Source organism: Melanostigma gelatinosum (genome assembly GCF_949748355.1).
Source record: "Melanostigma gelatinosum genome assembly, chromosome: 7".
NCBI lineage: Eukaryota > Metazoa > Chordata > Actinopteri > Perciformes > Zoarcidae > Melanostigma > Melanostigma gelatinosum.
Window position 1 is genome coordinate 14,947,626 of NC_136640.1, and position 21,890 is coordinate 14,969,515.

Here is a 21,890-nt window from a genome sequence, read left to right on the forward strand (position 1 = left end):
AAGGTGTAAAGCCTTTTGCAAGGAAGTAAAACTGATGACACACAAGCCCAAATTACTCCTCTCTAGAGTGATGGTGGAAAAACAATTGAATGCTTGCAAGTGATTGGCATGTAAGGTGTGTGTGTGTGTGTGTGTGTGTGTGTGTGTGGTGTATATTATGTTTCCTATAGATAAACTACTGTATGATCTCATTCAAAAGACCCCAGGTAACTGAGATACTGTACCTCAGGATAAACAAGTGAAAGTGCCAGAAGGCTGATTATCTTTAACCTAAATGAGCTGAAAAGTGGAGATAAAACATGAAAGAAAACATCCAACTTCATGGGTCCTTTTCTCTTAGATTTCGAAGGAATATTGTACTGTGATTGATCCAAACAACTTAACAAAGTGCGGCAGTCTGGTATGGGGAATTGTATGCCCAGAGCAACAGGTGTGCTGGATTAGGCAGTTTTTGAGCTTGAGCTTCATTCTTGATGAATTATCTGTTGAATGTTCTGTGTAGCATTTTGAGTGAAACAGAAAATAAACGTGGAATTTGTTGAAATCAAATATTTCAATATTTTATTGCATTGGTAGGAAAATGCTCAGAGTTCGCCAATGAGCAACAATACAAAGAAAATAGGATGGCGTAACACTGTAACAATAAAAAACAAACTGCTGCTTTGGCCACCCTCCCCTCCTCAGCCTGGCCCACTGTAGTTGTCACTCTGTTTTTTCATGTCATTAAGTTATACAAAATAAAATAACCATAACCAACAAGAGATTATTTTTGCAGTCTGTATCAAAGCAATTATAAAAATAAAACCTTTAAACTCCAAATCTTTCAAATTTGCAATCATGTTTTCAAATTCTACAAATCATAGACACCAACAAGTCCAAGCAAGGAAGTTAACGTACTGTATTGCACCTAATGCAAAACAAGCCTACATCCTCGGTTGTTTCCAATGCAGCTACTTGTTCTGTGCAAGTGTTGTTAGGCGATGCAACATCTATTGTATGAATTGGTGCATAGTCATGCTTGACATGTTCACAGGTAACATGCACAAACAAAAATGTACAGTTATAATTGGTTCTCAACTAAAACCCATCTCACATTTAAAACAATGACACATTTACACATCACACATAAAGGAATACCACTGAAAAGAGAAGGAAGACTTACATCTTTGAAAAGATCAACCCCATCTATTATATACACATTCAAATGATACAAAGAAAGACATTCCCTCTCTGCTTAAAACCCAACTCTCCTTTTTGTTTTGTTTCTTCATAGTCAATGTTCGCAGTTTGAAAAGTACATCACAGGGAGAAAGATAACAAGTATCTGTACAATCAGTATAGGAAGCCATTTGGAGGGAATCAAAGTTCCCATGAACATTTACACATTAAGCAGAATACAGACAATACACTGCCAGACTAGACCATTCACTTGAATAGAGGACATTTCATACAAGAAATTCATGCTGTCAGTTCCAGCTATGGATGACATGTGATGTTTCACATACATTGTACAGACTATATCTTTCTCGAGAAATTGCCCAGAATAAGATTTATTTAACTGTCATGATGGAAACCTACTGGTCTTTGAACATGGGAACAAACAATGGCTGGTATTTATTTCCTTGATCTTCTGGCTTTTGGTGTAATTGAACATCATCAAGGATCACGGCTTGATCATTAATCTCATTTTAGGTTATGGTCAGATCTAGAGTCTGAGCAGAAAGTAGACCTCAGGCTCTGACTCAGAGTGGTTGGAGTCAGCAGATGGAAGAGAGTCATCTGTGTAGAAGTGATCTCCATAATGATCCCCATTTCCATTACGCAATGATGTACAAGCTCCCTCAGGAAGTCCCCTGTCTTCCAGCTGACCAAGGTAGCCTGCTATGTAAGAACCAGTCGAGTGTCTGTTTGCTGGTGGATTTTGTGAGGCTGGTTTATTCCTCAATACCACCCCACCAATGCTGGCAGTGCTATTGATCACCTCACCTGCCCGAGGCTTTAGAGCCTCTTGCAGTCTTTCACGAGCGCGGATGTTGATGTGACGTACTCTGCTTTGGCTCCGAGAAGATAGGCGCCGGGTAAGGAGTGGAGGGGAATCATCGACATCCCTGTGAACAACAGAAGCTACACTTGCTACCTGTGGCTGAGGCAGTGGGGTTGTTGCTTCCTGATGCAACTGAGGAGGCTGGGGTCCATCTCTGTCACTGTCATCACCCTCTAGACTGACCAGCTTACGAAGCTGTTCTGTAAGTGGATCACAAGACTGTGATTGGAAAGTTACTTCCCCCATGGTGCCCATCCTCTTTTGCTTCCTCATATGGGGAGTGATGAAACTGCGACTTATAATGTGGTATTTGCTCTGGAAGTTGCATGATATATCTTCAGAGGTCAGATCTCCCAGGGACTTGGACTTACATGGGCTGGGGGCTGTGGGGTCTATGGTACCGGACTGGGGTCGAGTAGATATAGGGCCTACGTTTGAGTGGAGAGAATCTGTGGATTTAGGGTGTGATTGGTGTTTTGTAGTGATGGGGGAAACATTTTGGTTCCATGTATGAGGGGTGTGTGATTGTGTTTGACTTTGACAGTGTGAGTGGGTGTTTTGAGGAGCTAAAGCCTCTGATGGGGGCGTAATGCAGTCATGGTCCAGGTGGCTGTACACTGCATCGCAGTCTGAAGAAGGGGGATATAGGCCTCTCTCTCTACCAATGTGTCTGGACACAGCAGATTGGCCAAGGAGGCTTTCAGAAGAGGCGATACTATTATAAAAGCACTTTACTTGCTCCATGTCCATCTGTTTATACCCTAGCCTATCTTGATGGGACCTGTTTATGATCTGGCTTCCACTATAGCTCCTCTGTTGTGTGTAGGAACTCCTGAAGTCTCTGCTGTTGTTAAAGGCATCAGAATTGCTCTGAGGAACAGGGTAGCTGTTCAGACGCAGTGGACTAGGGTTGGAAGGTCTAGAGCTGATGGGTCTGTGGAAGGAAGAAGCCTGGGAGAGGTTCTGGTGTTGGTGGTGATTGGCCAGCTGATAGGAAGGTTGATTCATTGGAGTGGGATGCTGTGAAAATGCATGTGGCGGGTAGTGCTGTTGAGGATCACGGTATGACAAAGGCTGTTTTTGTTGGGAGTAGTTGGGAGTGGACTCATGGTTTTGGTAAATAGCATGCCGTTTGGTTGGACTTAGGGGTCCCTCCCATTGGTTGCTATGTTTCGGCGAGGTCATCATCATATCCAATGGATCCTCATCAACATTTACCTCTACTTCTGCAAAAGCATTTCCAGCTGAGTCATGGATAAACTGGAAACAGTTACTGTTTACAGAGGAGCCTGTATACCTTTTAGAAGTACTTTGCTCTTTGCATGGTACTGATGCTAGTGCTGGTGGATCATACACTTCTTCGTACACACTCTCCTCTGCCTCCTCACTTTCTTCCCTCCCACCCCTCTTTCTGTTCACGTCATCCCAGCCCAGATTGTGCCCTTTGCCTAAACCCTGGACCACCTTGGCCAGAGAGGACCCCAAGCTATTTAAAGGTGTGCTCTCCCTCTTGTCTGCCTGAACATGGACCATCTGCTTTCTCAGGTTGTACACTGATACAGACAACAGCACCTCCTCATCCAGAATGGTGTAGACCTCCTCAAGCTCCGCGGTTTCTGGGCTGGAGAGGAGAGCTGGAGAAGGTGCTCCTGCCTGGGAAATCTTGCGCGGAGATCGGATTTCATGATTTGTTTTTTCAGCTACTTTTTGGGGACTTAAGTGGTTCTTGTTAGTGGATGCAGTGATGGTCTTCATAGGTGACCTTAAATCTTGTAGTGTGGTAGGGGTGGTAGGTCTGTAGTTTGAATGACGGCAAGGGGTATGATCATGAGGTAATGTGTGTGATTCGTTTTGTTCAACAGGGATTTCAAACTGACCAATCAGAGCAGATATAGAGCCACATGTGTCTTGCTCATTGCCCAAAGACACAGCATCAATGAGTCTGGAGATACTGCTGTCATGCAAAGAGCTTGGACTCTTCAGATCACAGTCCCTACTGATGGGGGAAAGAGGGGGCAAAGAGGAGGGGGCAGAGGATGAGGAGATTGAAGGTGCAACTGTGAATGTCATGCTGTTAGATGATGGTTTATGGGATCTCATCTGGCTGTTCCTGGAAGGCGAGACAAAACACTTTTTATCTGCTCCTGTGGCGATGATTTTTGATTTGACTCTGTTGTCTTCTGACTGGTAATTGGCGTAATCCTCTTCCTTTCTTACATTGCCTCCACCAATAACCAGATAAGAAGCCTCCCCTGATTGGTCAAAGTCTTTTTTTCTATTGATGTATGTCTTAGAAGGGGAAGAGATGTTTGGTTCAATAGAAAATGAGGAGTCGATGAAGGGGTCCAAAGAGGAAGACCTGGGTCTGTTGAAGGGGCAAGCTCCTGTGGACACAGATAATTGAACAAATAGATTAATAAAGATAGGCTTATATATACACCATTTGATGTAGAACACCAAGCCAACCAACAATTAAATGACAACAATTAACAGTTCAGCCAATACAAAGCAATAGCAATACACAGACGAATGGATCACCAAGTACAACTGTGAAGGGGAAGCTGGAAAATGAGGCTCAGGAGGTTAAAACAAAAGGAAAAATCCATGTTTGAGGACATCAGATGAGGAAAGAGATGGTCAAATGGGATTGGTTTGGTCAAATGGGATCAAAAGACACAGCAATATATTTCTCATACCACTTTCGGACAAAATACACTGGGTGGACGCAATACTGGTATGTTTTTGGACGATGCAACCTTCAGACAATACGTATTTTAGATTACCTGCTGGAATATCCTAGTCAGTTCTCGACTATAAAAAAAGCACAACAAATGAAGATGGGACAGAAAAGGCATGTTAAGGTATCATGGATAGTAGGCTGTAGTATGTCAGTTCACATGGTTATTGTACATGGATTTGAGATAGCTGTAGTAGAATAAGTAAAGCAAAGGAGTGAAATATGAAAAGGTACATTAATTAATGTGAAAAACAAGTCAATGCAAAATGCTGCTTTAAGACACTCCAAGCGTATCATCACAAAGAAAGTAGCACTTAAAGAAATTACTTGAATAAAACCGCACAACGGTTTCCAAAGCCAATAGTTATTGCATCAGATTGCTGTGGCTTGGTTTGTATCAGTATCATGAATTGTATAAATTCCTGATGCTTATTAAATGGACGTAATTTGGGTGTATTTGCATAATTCCAAAAGTACTTAATTCTTTGACTGTGATGATGAAAGGAAAATACCCACCGATGACCGTGTCTGAGCCCATATCACGTTGTTCCTTGTCTGGGGAGCAGAGGGATAGCTGCCCTTGCAGAAGCCTGTCTAAAGGCATGGAGATAGGTCTGTGGATGAGGGGGCCTCGTGGCTCGTAACGTTTCTCCACACCTACTTCCTTCCCTGACATGCCCTCTAATCTTGCTCCTGCCCCCGTGCCGTTCTTTTGGTCTGATACTGAAGCCACTGACTCTGACAGCCCCATCTTGGTCTTCTTCCGACCCTTTGCTGGGGCACTGTTTGTGCGTCGCAGGAGGTGATCACTGATTGAGCGTTTCCGAAGGCCACCGGAGTTGGTATCCACAGAGGACTTGGAAGAACGGCTAAACAAACCCCGGATACCTCGCAGCTGATGACCCTGAGGGCAGTAGGAACGGAACAGGAAATAAATAAGAAGTGGAAAAAAAGACAACAAGAAAGAGGCGAGACATGCTCAGAAACACATTATCAATCAAGGTGCACTTCAGACAAAGACTGATCAAAACCTTTTCACACATTACAGTTTCAAATTAAAGTGTCAATTTTCATGAAAACATCAAAAAGACATCAAGTACTTAACTTAACTCACAGCTAACAATAACAATTGCATGCTTTTAAATGCATTGCCTATAGATGGCACCCTTACTCCTTAAGGTAACACAACGAACAATCTGCAAGAAGCCGTTGAGGATTATGAATGCATGCTTACATTGCAAATTATTCTGTCTTTGTTGAAAATGAGACAACCTCGGTTTATTTTTTTATTTTTTTGTATTTTTATAATGAGCTTAATAGCAAACTGTATTCCTCAGTGGTTCAATGTAACACACAAAAAAGTCATTTGAGATACGGCTGAACACAATCTGCACTTTAGCATCATGCATTGCTGTTTCATGCAGCACCACACAGAGCCTTAGGGCATCAGGATACCTTGTTAGATCCTAGAAAGTGCATTATGGTAAAGCTGGGGTTCAGGACTAGAGGACTCCACTAGAAAGACAAAGGATGGGGCTTAAATGGCTTCATGTGTTGAGGGACACACATTTCTTTCTGTTTGACAAAAGTGGGTCACAGGGGGAATGCTACAATAAAGACCAGAATACAGCACTTACCTTTCCATAGACATCATGCACTGACACATGCACAAAGATGGAAGCCTCAGTCAGCCCCTCCAAGTAAACATGTCTGTAACCTGTTGTTGGAGATGAAGAGAGAAAGCATGTGAGTGAGAGAGTGAGCGATAGAGTGAGTCAAAGAAAGATGTGGGTGTTTGTCAGACTGGTGTTTGCGTGGTAGTTGCCTACGGAGAGGGCATTGGGAGTTCAGGGACTACTCTGATGGATGTAAACAACAAAAATAACCCACCCACCCAAAGGTCTTTTACTTTACAAATCATGGTTCACTAGATAACTTGCCCCACAGTCAAAGCAATGCCAAAACCCTGAAGTGAAATCATGTGTTTAATTGAGAGTGAGTCTATCTGTCTATTTGTGTTAAACAGCAGAACTATAAAGATTGTTACTTGCAGTGACAAATTGTACCCCCTCTTAAGTTCAGGTCATTTCCACACAAACCACTGAGGCATTCTGCACATACCAGGCATCAGGCTGCTGAAGGCAACAGTCCGTTGACCAATAAAGTCCCTTCCAATTGGGTCATGGTCCCAGACAAGAAAACGCACCAAAACCACCTCAGCCATGTGAAGTGTAAAGGACAGAGTCTCCTCCCATACTGGATTAAAACCTGAGGAAAACACACATATAGCCTTGTTTCATTATAATTTGGATGTGATTCATCAGTATCTCATCAAAACATATATAGAGTATACAAGATAAAAAGAATAAGAAAGACTGAGATAGTGGTAGTGATGTGTAAAATGATGTATTTCATGAATCAATGCCCTGCACACTAATCGTATAAAACTGTTGAGCTCCGAGGGCTCTATCACCTTTCCCCAGAGGAAGCTTCACCTCTTGCCTGCCGGGTTCCCTCTGAGAGGTGACAACAGCAGACTCCTTCGTCCTGCTTCTTTTGTGCCTCTAATTAAATAATCTGACTTTTCCTCCCAACATTGCTCTACAGCCGAAAAGTCAAAACAAATTTGAAGTTTGCAGAGACCATATTTAGAATAGACTATGTTCTGTACAGTATGTAAAGTGTAAGTTACTATTAAAATATTATGTGCCACTTTTCACAGGTATAAAGTGTGGCTGACCCGATTATCCAATACTTAGTTAGGTCATTGGTCAATTATCAGAGCCCTAGATTAGATTGAACTGGGTTATTTTCGTCTATATTGTAAAACTGCCAACATGGCATTAGGTTATGATCTGTGCTTTATGGGTAAAATGTCTACAATATAGTTTGTTGCCGTTCCTTGAATGTGATCAATAAAATGTTTCATCAACAGACCATTTTCACACGAGACATGTTGACTTGTCAATAGTAGCAACAGCTCAAGTGTCACTAATGGCTCAGCTTTATTCAGAGGCAGCAAATTGAAGTTCTGTTGATTCATCACCACAAGTGACCCCTTTCACATTGTCACATTGTTTTCACATTGTTATCTGACACATTGTTTTTATAGTATCCATTATAGCTGCTTTAAGGCTATTTCAATAGGATATGCTTGAGATTCTGCAGTGGTTCAGTGAGTGCACAGTGTTGTGATGTAGTTCAAGTCTGTGTGTGTCTAACCGTTGTCATCAACAACTCGTGTCTGTTCCTTGCAGCAATCAACTGGCAGGCCGATGATCTCCACTTCGACGAATGGATCAATAATCTGATGAGGATAAACAGCGATTAAAAAACATTAGTTATATATTATTTTATGATGCTGCATATATTTGCAGCTGAAAAGCAAGTTGAACATTGATGAGTAGTCAAGCATGTGGGTGTGTGTGTGTATGTGTGTGTGTGTGTGACAAATACAGATGGCGAATGTGTGCTTTGGTGTGTTTATACCTCTCCACGGTCCCCCAGCATGGAGTCTGGTGGTTTGGGCAACTGCTGTCCACTAATGATCTTGAGAATGAGTTGTTTCTTGGGATAAGCTGGAAGCGGGTCATCACTGAATGGGTTGAAGGAGCCTGGAAGGAATAAAAGACATCACTTTGATTTATGTCATCACTCACTGCCAAAGTCTGATCCTCTCACATTGTTCCTGTTACCGGTATATGCAATATTCATACACAAAAAAAGGTGAAAATAACATAAACACACATTTCTGTAACTGATCAGGTGACTGACTACAGTTGTGCTCAATAAGCATGGCATCATAAAGTGCAGTATTATAAACTACATGTGCAGCAAGCCCATGGAAACATGCATGCCTCTCTTTTGTTGTGTAGCTCTCTTTTAGATGGATATCTAATATTAACACAATCAACAGTGTAACAGTACTATACAGTAATGCGGATGAGATCACCTTCATAAACTCATGTAGTGCAGAAAACATCCCTCGAAGACAGCAAATATCTCACATTGATTTACAGGAAAATGTATAAAACTTGATGCAAATGATCAGTTATATCTATTTCATGCAATTGTGTACCAATATAAGTCTACTGTCTTCTTGCATTTGAAAATACCACATACTGTAGTTTCAATAGAGCGCGCAGATACAAAATATACTGTATATGCAATAGTGTAAAAGGTTTTAATTCAAATGGAAAATTAAGAGTGATATATATATAAATATATTTCTACATACAAAGTTTTATCCATTTACAGTTCCTTTAAACCACATATGTATTTGTGTGAACAGTTGTAAATCAGTCACCCAATATAGTTACATTCCTAAATTCTAACCTGCTATAATTTTATACATCCAATCGCAACAAATGCACACTGATTTTCTCATCAGTTTTTAATTGTATGAACAATGATTTGTATGCATGTATGGGTGCTTGTTTGTGTGCATGCGGTCTGTAGGTTGCCGTACCTTTACACATGGGAGGAGGTTTGAGGACGTAACCATTACCGCCGTTCACCATGAACTTGGCTCTGTTGAGCTGCATCATCCTGCCCTCTGTCTGGTAGTTCAGAGCGACTGCAAGAGAAACACTTAGTTAGATACAAAGATTCACTAAACCTCTACCATCTTTAATTATTATCCCGGTATTGTTGCAGTACACACAAACTATGAAAATCACTGAGGATGCTCAGTAGTCTGTAGCAAAACTGATTTGACTCATTAATTTATTCATGAAGACAACCTTGAAATCTTAATTAGAAAAAACAGATGAGGAAGGAAACCAGCAAAAAGCAAATGGAAATAAAGGACAATTCACAGTTGCTTCAATGATGATCTTCTGGGTTTGGCTTTTATTTATCAGTTTTACTTCCTCCTTACTTTCTCCTTTGTAACTGTTTCTATTTTTGTACACCTAACGGAGATTTCCTAGAAATTCAGGGACCAACACTGCTCTCTGAATTTAATAGATTTTTCTTTAATTGGCAGGGACAGGCAGGGATTCCTTGGATGTTGGATTTCCTGACGCTGCTCATTTTAGCAGAGATTAAAAAAAGAATCAGTTCTGATTCTTTTTTCATCATCTTATCTCCTTTTTATGTATTTATGTATTTCTCCCAAATCCTCACAATGTCCTGTTCCAACTGTAGCCATACAAATAAACATGCACATACTCTATTATACACAACATGCAAATATATACAGTACACACACATACTTTGCACAACTGAGTGAGTGGTCACACGCATACCAATTACCCTCTGTACATATGACCACTGGCAACCTACACAATGTGATTTGTGTAAATGAAGTGGGTGGTGTGCAGGCCACAGATAGAATCTGAGTGTGTGTGTGCGTGCATGTGGTATGCAGTGTCAGTTAGTGTGTAATGACAGGTATGTGGCTAAAGGGAAGGCACCTGGTGTTCTCATTAAAAGTGAAACTGCAAACAGGTCAAAAGCTTAGAGCCAGCTGTCTTACCCAACTGACAACCCACGTTCCAGTAGAACTGGGGGTTGAAATTGGACGAGTCGATCCGATAGGCTGAGGGATAAATCCGTGACAGCTGCCTCTGGTTAAAAGCCAGGAATTGTTCGGCTCTGTGATTGACCAGAGACTGGGCTCTGGTCTCGCTGAATGAAAGAACGTCACCTGGAGTACCTGAAGAGAAACAAGGGTTAGGCATGCAAAAATGTCTTCGAGGTAAAGATTGCAATGTGACTATTTGTTTGTGTGTGTGTGAAGGTGCCAGAGCTTTGTTTTGGTGTTTCACCTTCATTCAGGCACTCCTGTGAGGCAACAGAGTTGGTGAATACCACCAGATTTGACAGATCTCTACTCAGTTTCATCGTCTTCCTCTTCCTTCCACCCCTATAGCGATTGCCAGATGACAGAAGACAATTGCAAGAGAGGACGGAGGAGAGTTAATGAGATCATTTAAGAAAATATGGGACAGGTAAAGCAAGAAGACCTGCACACACTCATACCTGCATAAAGATTTTACAGCATGCTTGCAAACCAGAAATCCACACATATATACGACACACACAGAGTTGTGCACACGCAGTCTAGCAATCAGTAAGTCAGTCACATAGCCACAAAGACACATGCTTGCAATAATCTGCACTGTGACATATTGATATGCAACCATAACAAAGACAGACAAAGGCTAAGAGAGACTAAAGGAAGGAAAAGACAGCTGCATTTCCATACTTCTTGCCCAATGCTTACTCACAAAGAAAGAGGGGGAAAACATGACAGAGGTGTACAAATAATGTGTGTGAAAGAGAACTGGGAGATATTCAGTTTTTAGTTGTTTTTCCTTTGTTTGTTTGTTAATAACCATGAGAATGGGAGGAGAAAATATGATGTGATCTGACATGTTGAATTCTGATTGTGGGTCTCTTCCATGTGTTAATATCCAATTTGTGATTACACAGCAAGGCTTGCAGAATGAACACTTCCTAGCATTCCTGATGTGTTCATTTAATGTAAATATATCAAATATGATACATAAGCGGAGAAGGAATCAAAACCAACCAGTCTCCCCTTTCTTTGCTGTCTGTGCTAGCACTTGGCTTGAAATCCATCTTTCTTTCCCTCAAACATAAATGAATGCTGAAGTGGCTTTGGCGCTTTGCATGGCACTACGTATGTCCTGAACTGTTCAATGCTTCCAGCAATCAGCAACTATCAAACCTCCCAGTTGTCAGAGTTGTGGTGAAGCAGGTCAAATGTTACCTGTTGAACTGTCCTCCGGCCTCCCTCCCAGACGTCTCCTGAATGTCCTCCTCCTTGTCCATGCTTTGGCATGACAGCCTGGATTTAGAGTGCCTCTGGACAATGGACACACACAGGAATATATTAAAACACACACACACACTACAATAAAAGGTACTGGTTGAAAAGCAGAAAGACATGGCGTATATCCTTGTCTTCAGTTGCCATCCTGATAAATGTGTTAAATACACAAACATGATACTGCCTGCAGCACATGAACTCACAGTAAAGAGTTCTGAAGTGGACACGGTTGATAATGTGTCTTTAGCAAATTGTATGTGTTTCTGTGTGATTCATGGAGAGTGTTATTATTGTAGTAGCAGTTTGAGTGTGTGGTTGTGCATGTTGGTGGTTGTTTTAGATAAAACGTATGTAATTATATTTATGCGTATTTGTTGAAGTGTGCATTTTTAACATTTCTATTAGGTCTAAAGTGGAGTTGAGGAGCGGATGAGGGTCACAGTAATTACAGGGTTTAGGCCGGTTGCCAACCGATTACATGCACCCATGCATGCACGCATATATACACACACACACACGCACGCGTGGGAGGATGCATAATATGCAAAGAGGGAGGCATAAAAGAATGAGGAGGAGATGTGAGTGGGTAAACTGCACATGAAGTAGAGGAAGATAAAATGAAGCAAATGGATGGAGGAAAAAATTCAGAGTGGGAAATAATCAGGATGAGAAATCAGGGAGTGTAGAGGAAATGTCTTTAACACAACACCCACTGTCGTCCAAACCTATATTATACTATAAAATGAACGATAAAATGAATCGATGCTAACTGCATCTTCATGAAAACCCTGAAGGAATAGAAAAGATCTTAATCAATTTCACGATGCGAGAAAAACACATACCGTAGCGAGGATGTAAATCATATAGGCTACATGCTTTAGCTCTGCATCTCTAATTTACAGATACGCATAGCGCACATTCAATGCATCGATCCGTAGCGTGAAATTGTAAGATACGTATGGTAATCTCAATTTTGATCTATGGTCATGCTTTGTATAGGCATTTTATCATGTATGAGTTTATGGAAGATGTACTGTATCTACAGAAGAACAGTGAAGCTTCTTTTCTGCTTCCCATAAGTGAAGATCAGTTGAAGAGGCGTGTCACACTCGTAATGTTTGAACTACACACTCCGTGGACAGTTTAATGGGAACTCATAGCAACAAACTAGAAAAACCACCTTGTGGTTGTATGCCTCAGCCAACCAGTCAAGTTACAGTTCACATCTATGTCTGTACGAAATATCAGAAGCAGTGAAGCACATGAAGTATTTTATTACCAACTAACCTAAATTTGCCATTTGAGACCTCACACAAAAAGATCATGGATTAATCACAAAAAGAGAAACCTCTCTGTTGCCTCACCTTTTGTTTAAGCGCCGTGATGAAGGATTTGCTTTGGGATTTCTTCAGAACCCCTTTGGAGCTCTAGAGACAAGAAAACACGTTTATATGTGTGTCTGTGTGCGTGCTTGTTTACATTCATGTGTGTGGATCATTTGATGTGAATCTAATCCCAACTACATTAGCACCCAGCAAGACACTTAAACCCTGAAGCTCAGTAGCTGGAGGGGTTGCATCAGACATCAGCCAAAAAAGCACAGCACAGCTGAAGAAGAGAGTGGGTGAGAAATAAGAAAAAGAGAGACACTGATAAAAGGAAAATTACGGTAGAGAAGACGGGGAGGAAAAAGGCGTCAGAGACAGAAAGAGGGGAAAGAGAGCACCAACAAAGAAGGATAGAATGAAGAGCATATGAAACCCCGATGCACACCCACTGCATTAAAATGGCTGTCAGGAAACTGAACCTTCTAAAAATAGCACAGGAGGCAAGCAGAGAAATTAAATATTCAGTAACACTGCAGACATCTATTTTCTCATCACTTTCGGTCTATTTTGACATGCTTTGGATGAAACACCGCTGAGGTGGGAAAGCAGTAGTCCCTTCAGACCGGCCTGAGGAGGTCCTGCTTTACTCTCTTTCTATTTGTGTTGTTCAGTGAGTGTGTTTGACCTGTGAGTGGTGCAGTAACTAGTCCACTCTTTTATTTTCTCCATTTCCCTCTGTGACTAATACCATGGCCTAGTTTTACCCCCCCCTCCCTTTGCTTTCTTCTCCTAATCTGTTGACGAGTATTACTCTACTCCATTTGCAGCTCTACACAACGCCTCGGGGTGGTACCTGCCGCAGGTTCTTCTGAAGGCCCTGGTGAGTAGCCCTGAGCAGAGCTCGGATGCTGAAACTGTCTGTATCTTCCTTGTCCCCGATCCGAGACTCCTTCAGCAGAGAGTCCAGTTTCTTTCTGATGTGCGATTCCACCTGGTGATGACCATTGTCCTGAGTGAAAGAAGAAGAGAGTCATGAAGAAAGGGAAGGAGAAAGAGAGCTGGGCAAGTAAGTGAGACACACGAAGGTGGTCATTTCAATACAGATGCAAGGACACATGTATTGTAAAGAGATGATGGAGAGGAGTGTCATCTTGGTGCAACAGCACACATTGTGACTGAGGCAGGTTCAACCCAAATCCACCAACTGAAGATCCACAGTAACATCAGCACCGCCCTGAGGCAATAAAAATAACTACAGCAGCAGTTTAGCATTGCGGGATAGAAAAAAATGCTGGTGCAATTTTGACTCCTGCTCCACTTGCAGGCAAAAACTGTGATCAGTCATTTTTCACAGCTGCGAAAGACGGTGTGTGTTTGATATTTTAAATCTATATTTTAAATGTGTAAAAGTTAACTGGAGTATATTTAGACTACTCTTGAGCTGTTGTATGTGCTGAAGAAGCTTTGTTTATGCTCTATTTCATTTTAAATTTAGAAACCATATAATATCAATAATAATAATAATGTGAATAATAAACTCGTTACAAACATCTGTTTGGTGTTTTACTGACACAAGCTGAATTGTACTTCAGTGGTACCAGTCTAAAATGAAAAACATCTATACAACTATACAGATTCATAAGCTGTGTCCAAAATCACTCACTTGTCTCTCTATACAACAGACACCAAGTAGTTTAGTCTGTAGTGAGCTGTAAATTGACGTTTTAGACAGATTTTATTTGGCATCAGTAAGAGAACACAACACTATACAAGGCTCTCTTTTTCCGCAGCCAGTGTTTCATTGTTAGACTAAAGCTATATCACACTGTTAATGCAATGCTCGTGGTGACTGCTGTGAAAGCATGTCGGTTAACGAGCTCAATACAAAACCTCTCATCAGTGAAAACCTGCCACCACCCTTTTAAAATGGCAATGATCATCCAAAGTGGCATCTGCAGCCTCATGCCTCCAGCTAAATGTGGAGGAATGATGCCATATTCTGTTACACAACTGAACCATCTGGAAAATAACCGAGTGTTTTCCTGCTTTAAATGTGGTGAGGAGGACCATGGCACTATAAAGGAATGAATAAACAGGATTAAGAATGATTCGAAAAGTGGCACAAGGCAAGTCCAGGAGTGACTTGCACACAGCAAGCAGCGATAATATTCACTGACACGTTTTACATGTTTCTGAGCTGCTTATCTGTTAAAAGAAACGTAAGTATTCATAACCGCACCATTAAGCAATGATTATTCCCAAACATTAATGCAGTGATGATCAATAAAACGTTACAAGTACCGACATTACTACCCAATTACTGAGGTCATTACTTCGAGCACAACAATGCCATTAAGATCCCATTACCTAACTTCTGTGTGTGGGGGACTGGTTGTATTCTCCAACATTACTGATCAAGCAGCTCACACAACTAAAAGAGCCGCATAAAGGAAAGCTACATAGACAGAGAGACAGACAGCAGCTGGAGTAAAAGTTAAATTGAGTTACTTTTATGTCTTTGTTGTTTAAAAGTTATTGTAACGTAAAAGTAAAAAAAACAAAAAAAAAGCAAAAGTTCAAAAAGCAAAGTTGTGTTTCAATCATATTATCTGTTTTAGCGATCGAAATGTTGCTCTAATTTGTTAGAGGATACATTTTTAATCAAATAATTTCAGTGCTGTTCTGGTTTCAATTGCATGTAGAAAAAACAGGAATGATGGCTCTCTGACAGGTGAATGAAAGCACAGCTGTTTTACAATACAGTAGCATAACTGTCTTACTATGATAATAGTGAATAAATGAATGCCAAAAATAAAGACAGAAACTTGACTCCATCAACTGGCTTGAGAATGACTTGAGTAATGTGAGGTAACGTCTGTTTGGGGGTGGTAACTTGGTTCTTCATGCATCATTGTGTGCATATCATGTTTATAGCTACAATCCTCTATCTTACATTGCTGCTCTTAAGCTTGAAGTCGTCCTCAATTTCATCGGCGCTGTCATCATCAGACACTTCGCCTTCCTCGGCGTCCGCAGACAGATAGGCAGGCAGACTCTTGCCCTGGGTAGAGAGAGGACAGACAACGAGCTGAGAGGAGAGCGGACAAACATACATTTAAACCATGCACATGTCTTGAAAATCCTCGCTTGTCTCTAGAAAGCCCACACAGGTTGCACCTCTGCGATAGTCCGAGCATAACACAGAAGGATGCAGCATGTTTTAATAATTTACGTAACTGCACACATACACACAAAAATGCACCTTGAAGTTGTCTCTGTTATGCAGCTCCTTTCTCAGTATGTATAGGCAAAGTGAAAGCCAATACTGCCACATACAAGCACACAAGAGGGCACAAAACACACTTGTGCACACACAAACACACGCACAAATTATACAATCAGCTGCAGATTCTCCTCGAAGCTCCCTGAGCAGCTCTTCCTGCAGAGCAGAAAGCCCATTCGTGAGCCATTCTGAAGGTATGAGTGGGAGTCAAGATTTTCTAAGGTTCTTCCAACAAAATCGATGGCAGACTCCGAGCTTCCCGCAGTACATCGAGTGTCTCACTGGCTGACATGACCGCCCTTGTTGTCTCTTGCTCCACTGGGGGATGGAGAGCGGTTAAAGGTTCTCAAACGAGCTCATAAAGTGTGTGTGGGGGGGGGGGGGGGGGGGAAGAGTAATACAACGTGTTAGAGGAGTAAAGGGCTTTATATAAAATCAATCATGCTCTTTCACTTTCCAGACATAGACAGTGATACTTTTTTTCCTGCGGACAATGCAGGCTTTTTTTATATGACAGATAAAGTCAATTTAATCAGTTTCTTTGTATGAACAACTCTACCCGTGCTGGTGGATAAGGATCTTCTGGCTCTGAGGCAGTTAAAGTGAAAGCTGGTATTAAAACAAGGAAGATGTTGGGTTTTCGGTCCTTTTGAGGATGATCATATCAACTATGTTTCACAGATCATCTTTTGCTTGGCACCCGTCTTCCTTGGGATTACAACAATAGGTAAAGAGATAAGCTTGTGAGGCTGGACATGATAACTTGCATACTGTAAAATGATCAGATAGCTGAAAGAATAAAAGCAATGATATACATCGCCTTCGTGCAAGTCTCTTGGAAAAATGACAAAATATGTTCTTTGCCATACATATGTCCTCAACACTCACCCCACCTAGCAAAGCCACCGACACTACTAATCTGTGCGTAGAGTGTGCGCGGCAGTGGGATGCTCTCTTCCCACCTACCTTTAGACTTGGGAGATTTGGTCTGACTGTCACCACGGAGCAGCACGCAACTGGGGCTCCGACAGGGTGTTATTTCAAACACTCTCTGAACTGAGGTCAGTGAAAGCGACAAAGCTGTCTTGAACGACAACGCCTTCGTTCAGAGGCTTAAAGGGACCCTTCAATGAGGCCTCGAGCCCCCATTTCTGCATAATACAGCACAAAGCGGCAACCTGGAATGACTAAAAGCTGCTCCTGCCTCACTTTCTGAGGGGAGGGATGAGGAGGAGCGGCAGAAAGCAGCTTTCTAAGCCACGACACGCGACCTGCAGCATCGCCATGCTGGGACGGGCAGTGGGTGTTGCGGCGGTTGATGGATCTAAACTTTGCTGGGTAATAGTGTGTTTCATGGAATACAATGTCTTTAAATATTTATCTGTTCATCACGGTTAATTGCAGAATTGCTGCGGCTAGTAGCAATTTTAACAAATAATAGTTTGACAGCCCCAACTGACTCTCCTTGCAGGTTGTGTTTGTTGTAAGAAAAATAAAAAACATCAATCTTTTTCTCAATTATCATATGCCAGCATCTCGTCCTTCTCTCCATTCCCCACTATGGTGAGTACAATGACCTAGTTTTGTCCTCCCTTTTTCCTCTTCCTTCTCTTCATCTGTTTAGGGGCAATAATTAGCTGCCTTGCAGTGCCTCTCCCACTCCCCAACGTCAGTACAGTAACGCACATTAAGTAAAATGTGGTTCTCCGCTTTCTTCACTGAAATAAGAGGAAGGAAATGGAGACGTGCAATGCAGATGGTTTGATTTACAAGCAAATGATCATTTCATTTGAAAACATGAACTGTCAGTCCACCATCGCATCAGCAGTATCCACAGATTTGTTCTTACTTTGATGAGTATCTTGCCCTGGAGCCTTTGAGGACTGGGTAGTGTTTTTGAATCTCTGCTCAGTGCATCTCTCACATCCAGTTTGTCCCCAAAGATTTCTCGCAGGTACTGAGCAATTTTCTTCTGCTGCTGGATGCTACAGTGGTTCTCTATGGACAGAATAACTGGGTACCTGTAAGAGAGACAAAATACCAATATAAATATTCAGATTTCTATAAATTACATAAAAATCTGGTAACACAGAAAATTTGTCTTGAATGCAGCCATTGGACTGAAGTGCGACTGATCTGATATGAGTGTGAGCCACATCTCTAACTGTACTTCCATGTCTCAGCTCCAACCAACAGAACAGCGAGGAGGTAAATTATGAAAGAAATACAGCTGCATAAACACCTCTCCACCTATGTGACATGGTATGTCAAAGTGGTTTATTACGGTAGCGCAGCTCAAATGTCAGGTTTGTCAGACTGACGGCTCTCCCTCAGGGGAAGCAGCCCTGCTCTCAAACCCCACCTTTGATCCACAAAACACACAATCACACACACACTTACACATACACACACACGCACACACACACGAACGAGTCCACTGCCAAAGAAAAAAAAGAGACAACAGAGAATAGAGCATCCAGTCATTTCACTTCAACACTGAGACATTGACATCCAGGAGCTTCTCTCAACTGAAACACTGAGGCGGCTCAATGAGCTGTGTAGTGTGTGTGAGAGAGAGAGAGAGAGAGAGAGAGAGAGAGAGAGAGAGAGAGAGAGAGAGAGAGAGAGAGAGAGAGAGAGAGAGAGAGAGAGAGAGAGAGAGAGAGAGATGTGGGCTCCATTGCAATACAGCCAAGGGGCCATTAATCATGTTCACGGGTGGCACTGGTGATAAAATATCAGCTGTATTGTAAAAGGTGATAATAGCAGAGAGGAGGAGAGATAAAGCATGGGATGTTTAATTTATTCTGCTGGTCTTGCTGTCAGAATTAACGATTACTAATTTAGTTAACTAGTTTATGAGACGATACACATATTTCCGGTTTTGGAAAGTGTGAAGGTTTTCTTTAATGGGGAACATTGAGCATGTGGTATTTGACTTAATTTACAGAGGAATACAAAGAAGTTACCCTGAGGAGTGGTGCAACTCAGTCTTGTTGGGAATTTGCTGAGAAGCTCAATACTGTCATTTGTTAAATATGAATATACAGCAAGCATATTAGCATAGCTTAGCATAAAGACTGGAAAGAGGAGGCGGCTAGCCTTGCTCTGTCCACAGGTTGCTAAATCCAACTCAGCTCACTTACTAACACATTTGTGTCACCTGCTGAAAAACCAAAGAGTAAAAAATGACTTTATGGAGTTTATGCTAAGCTAAGAAGCTGCTAGCTTGAGCTTCTGAGTGTTGTATCAATCTTATCATCTAACGCTTGGTAAGAAAGCCAATAAGCATTTTACTCAAAAATCATATCATATATAACCTGCGATATTGAAATAATTACCGTCTAGAAGTTGACGACTAGAAAATAAGATTAAAAAAAACAGATGTACAGCCTTATTCATTTTAGTGAAACTGCCAACAAGCTATTGCCAAATGTACTCATCTTTCTAGTTTAATTACATAGATTTAATCTGCTCCAACACTGTCTGTGCCTTTGTATTGAATAAAGGGTTTTATAACACAAGCATGGCACTCATAAGTAGTTGCAATAGATGTAAAAACGAGCCAATGTAGCAGCAGGAAGCTTCATCATTCATCACTTTGTTTGGGTATTGTTGGACCCAACAGAGATAAACAGCGTTTCCTCTGGGAGCCAGAGGAAACGCTGCTGAGCAGATGGTTCAGTAATAGGTGCTAATTACTGCCAGGAATCACAACGTTCTCCGAAAAACACCAACCTGGCTGTCTAAATGTTGCAACTTTCTTGTTAAACCTTGTAAGGGAATCTTACATCAAATTCTAAAATATTTCATTACATCTGTGGGAGAAATTCTAGTTTGAGACTAGTTTTATGAAGAAAAATACAGAAGTTCTGCAGCTTTTTTTTTAAGAGCGAGCTGATGCAATTATATCTCATCCCATAGAACATAAAGCAACACAATTGAACAGAAGAGAACAATATTCAATCAATACTATAATCTGTGTGTGTGTGTGTGTGTGTGTGTGTGTGTGTGTGTGTGTGTGTGTGTGTGTGTGTGTGTGTGTGTACACTTGGAGAAAGGTTCTGCTGTTTGTCCTGGTGCAAAGGACATCATTTGCTCTCCTGAATGTCAACCAGAAATTATGTTTCAGTCATATTTATATGAATAAGTAAAATTATATTTGGCATTCCGGGCCATTTTCTCCCAGTACAATATGAGATATTGTCCAGTTTCCATAAAGTGTCACAAACACGCTCATGCTATCACACACAACAATAGGGTTGTTGACTCACTGGTTATTTATGAAGGCATATTTATTGATGGTCCCGATGACAGACTTGAACGGTATCTTGGAGGTCAGAGTGTAGCCGTGTTGGACAATCGGCTCTCCATCAGGACCATCCCAACAGTCCACTACAGGGAAAAACAGAAGAAATGATGCATGAATAACACTCTTTGCTTTGAATATTGAAAAGACAGTCTATTTCAATTGTGCTTGACATCTGAGCTATTTCTTATTATCTTAAAAACACGAGCGTAAAATTATTCTGTGACACAAAAAATTCTTCCATAAACAGCAGTATTTGTTTTATTACACTTTTTAACACATACCATTTAAGGGTGAAACAGAGTTTGTAGCAATTATAAACCAGCTTGAAATTTTTTCCACAGTTGCCATTTTAACATGCCATATTAGGAAAAGCGCAACATTAACGATGACCCTGTTGTATGGAAGTGTCCCATTAAATCATGACAGTGTGACAGTAATGCATGTTACCACGATGCAGGAACTGAAACGGCTAAATAGAGCACAGCCAAGCTTTATCTCATCATTTACACCTGTGCTTTTCCTACTGTGACATGTCAAATGTCTTCCGAGGAATAGGCTTAATGTATGCACAGTCATGATTCGATTTGCACAGGATCCATACGCATACCTTCTACACAGCGGCAGCCCGACTGCAACACCCAGGCATACATGTCGGTCTTAGAGTTGGAGAGTAGCTGGTCCCCAGTCAGGTATGTGTTATGAGAGGAGGCGATGAAGTAGTTGCACAGAGGCTGCTCCATGTCTTGATTCACCTCGCGGTGCAAAGGGTTGAAAACATCACATGTTGGACTGCGCATGAAGCTTGTGAAACCTGAAGGAAAATACAAAATGATTGGGAATAAAAATGACTTGGGTCTAAAACAGAATGTTGCTTTGTTTCAATTATGTTTTACTGCTTTGAATATTTAATTAAAAATACCAGACAATCGTCATGTGGATGGCAATGCTGTCTGACAGTTACTCAGTGTAGGTGCATAATTTCGATCCAGACTAAACTATAGGGTGGATTGCCATGAAATGTACATTCACTCCTGCAAAAAGATTTACATTTAGATTTAAACACCGCAACAAAAACTTTTTATTCTTAAACTACCAGCTTCCAGATCATATCATGCACCTTTTAACAGCTTCTAACAGTGACATCTACAATATCTCTCTTCTATTTCCAGGAAAATACCAAGGGATGACAGACAAGCACATTCAAACCTGAGCGCTGTGGTTTCAAACTCGAGAAGTGGGGTTTGAAACCATGCTACGGTGGATAGCTTTTTTAGGTGGTAAAGCATGAGGAGGAGTGAGAGGGAAGAAAGCCCCCTTCATCCAGAGAGGAGGGATAAAAAATGAGACAAGAATACCAAGAGCGGAAAAAAACGGAGAAAAAAAGCCA

At 41.3% G+C, this 21,890-nt stretch overlaps 1 protein-coding gene across 1 annotated transcript in view; it reads right to left on the reverse strand.

Annotated features, from left to right (window-relative positions):
- Positions 1-678: 678 nt before the first annotated feature.
- Positions 679-21,890, reverse strand: part of plch1 (phospholipase C, eta 1) — a gene marked incomplete at its 5' end in the record, with an annotated part of 41,627 nt that continues 20,415 nt past the window's right edge. The window contains 17 exons of the mRNA XM_079272454.1: positions 679-4,428; positions 5,298-5,685; positions 6,237-6,296; positions 6,419-6,498; positions 6,903-7,049; positions 8,004-8,088; positions 8,271-8,395; positions 9,250-9,357; positions 10,261-10,440; positions 10,553-10,650; positions 11,521-11,615; positions 12,945-13,007; positions 13,762-13,917; positions 15,862-15,969; positions 18,041-18,212; positions 20,466-20,586; positions 21,111-21,314. Coding sequence (XP_079128580.1) covers positions 1,706-4,428; positions 5,298-5,685; positions 6,237-6,296; positions 6,419-6,498; positions 6,903-7,049; positions 8,004-8,088; positions 8,271-8,395; positions 9,250-9,357; positions 10,261-10,440; positions 10,553-10,650; positions 11,521-11,615; positions 12,945-13,007; positions 13,762-13,917; positions 15,862-15,969; positions 18,041-18,212; positions 20,466-20,586; positions 21,111-21,314 — 4,913 coding nt within the window. The 3' untranslated portion in view covers positions 679-1,705. The remainder of the gene's footprint in view (positions 4,429-5,297; positions 5,686-6,236; positions 6,297-6,418; positions 6,499-6,902; positions 7,050-8,003; positions 8,089-8,270; positions 8,396-9,249; positions 9,358-10,260; positions 10,441-10,552; positions 10,651-11,520; positions 11,616-12,944; positions 13,008-13,761; positions 13,918-15,861; positions 15,970-18,040; positions 18,213-20,465; positions 20,587-21,110; positions 21,315-21,890) is intronic.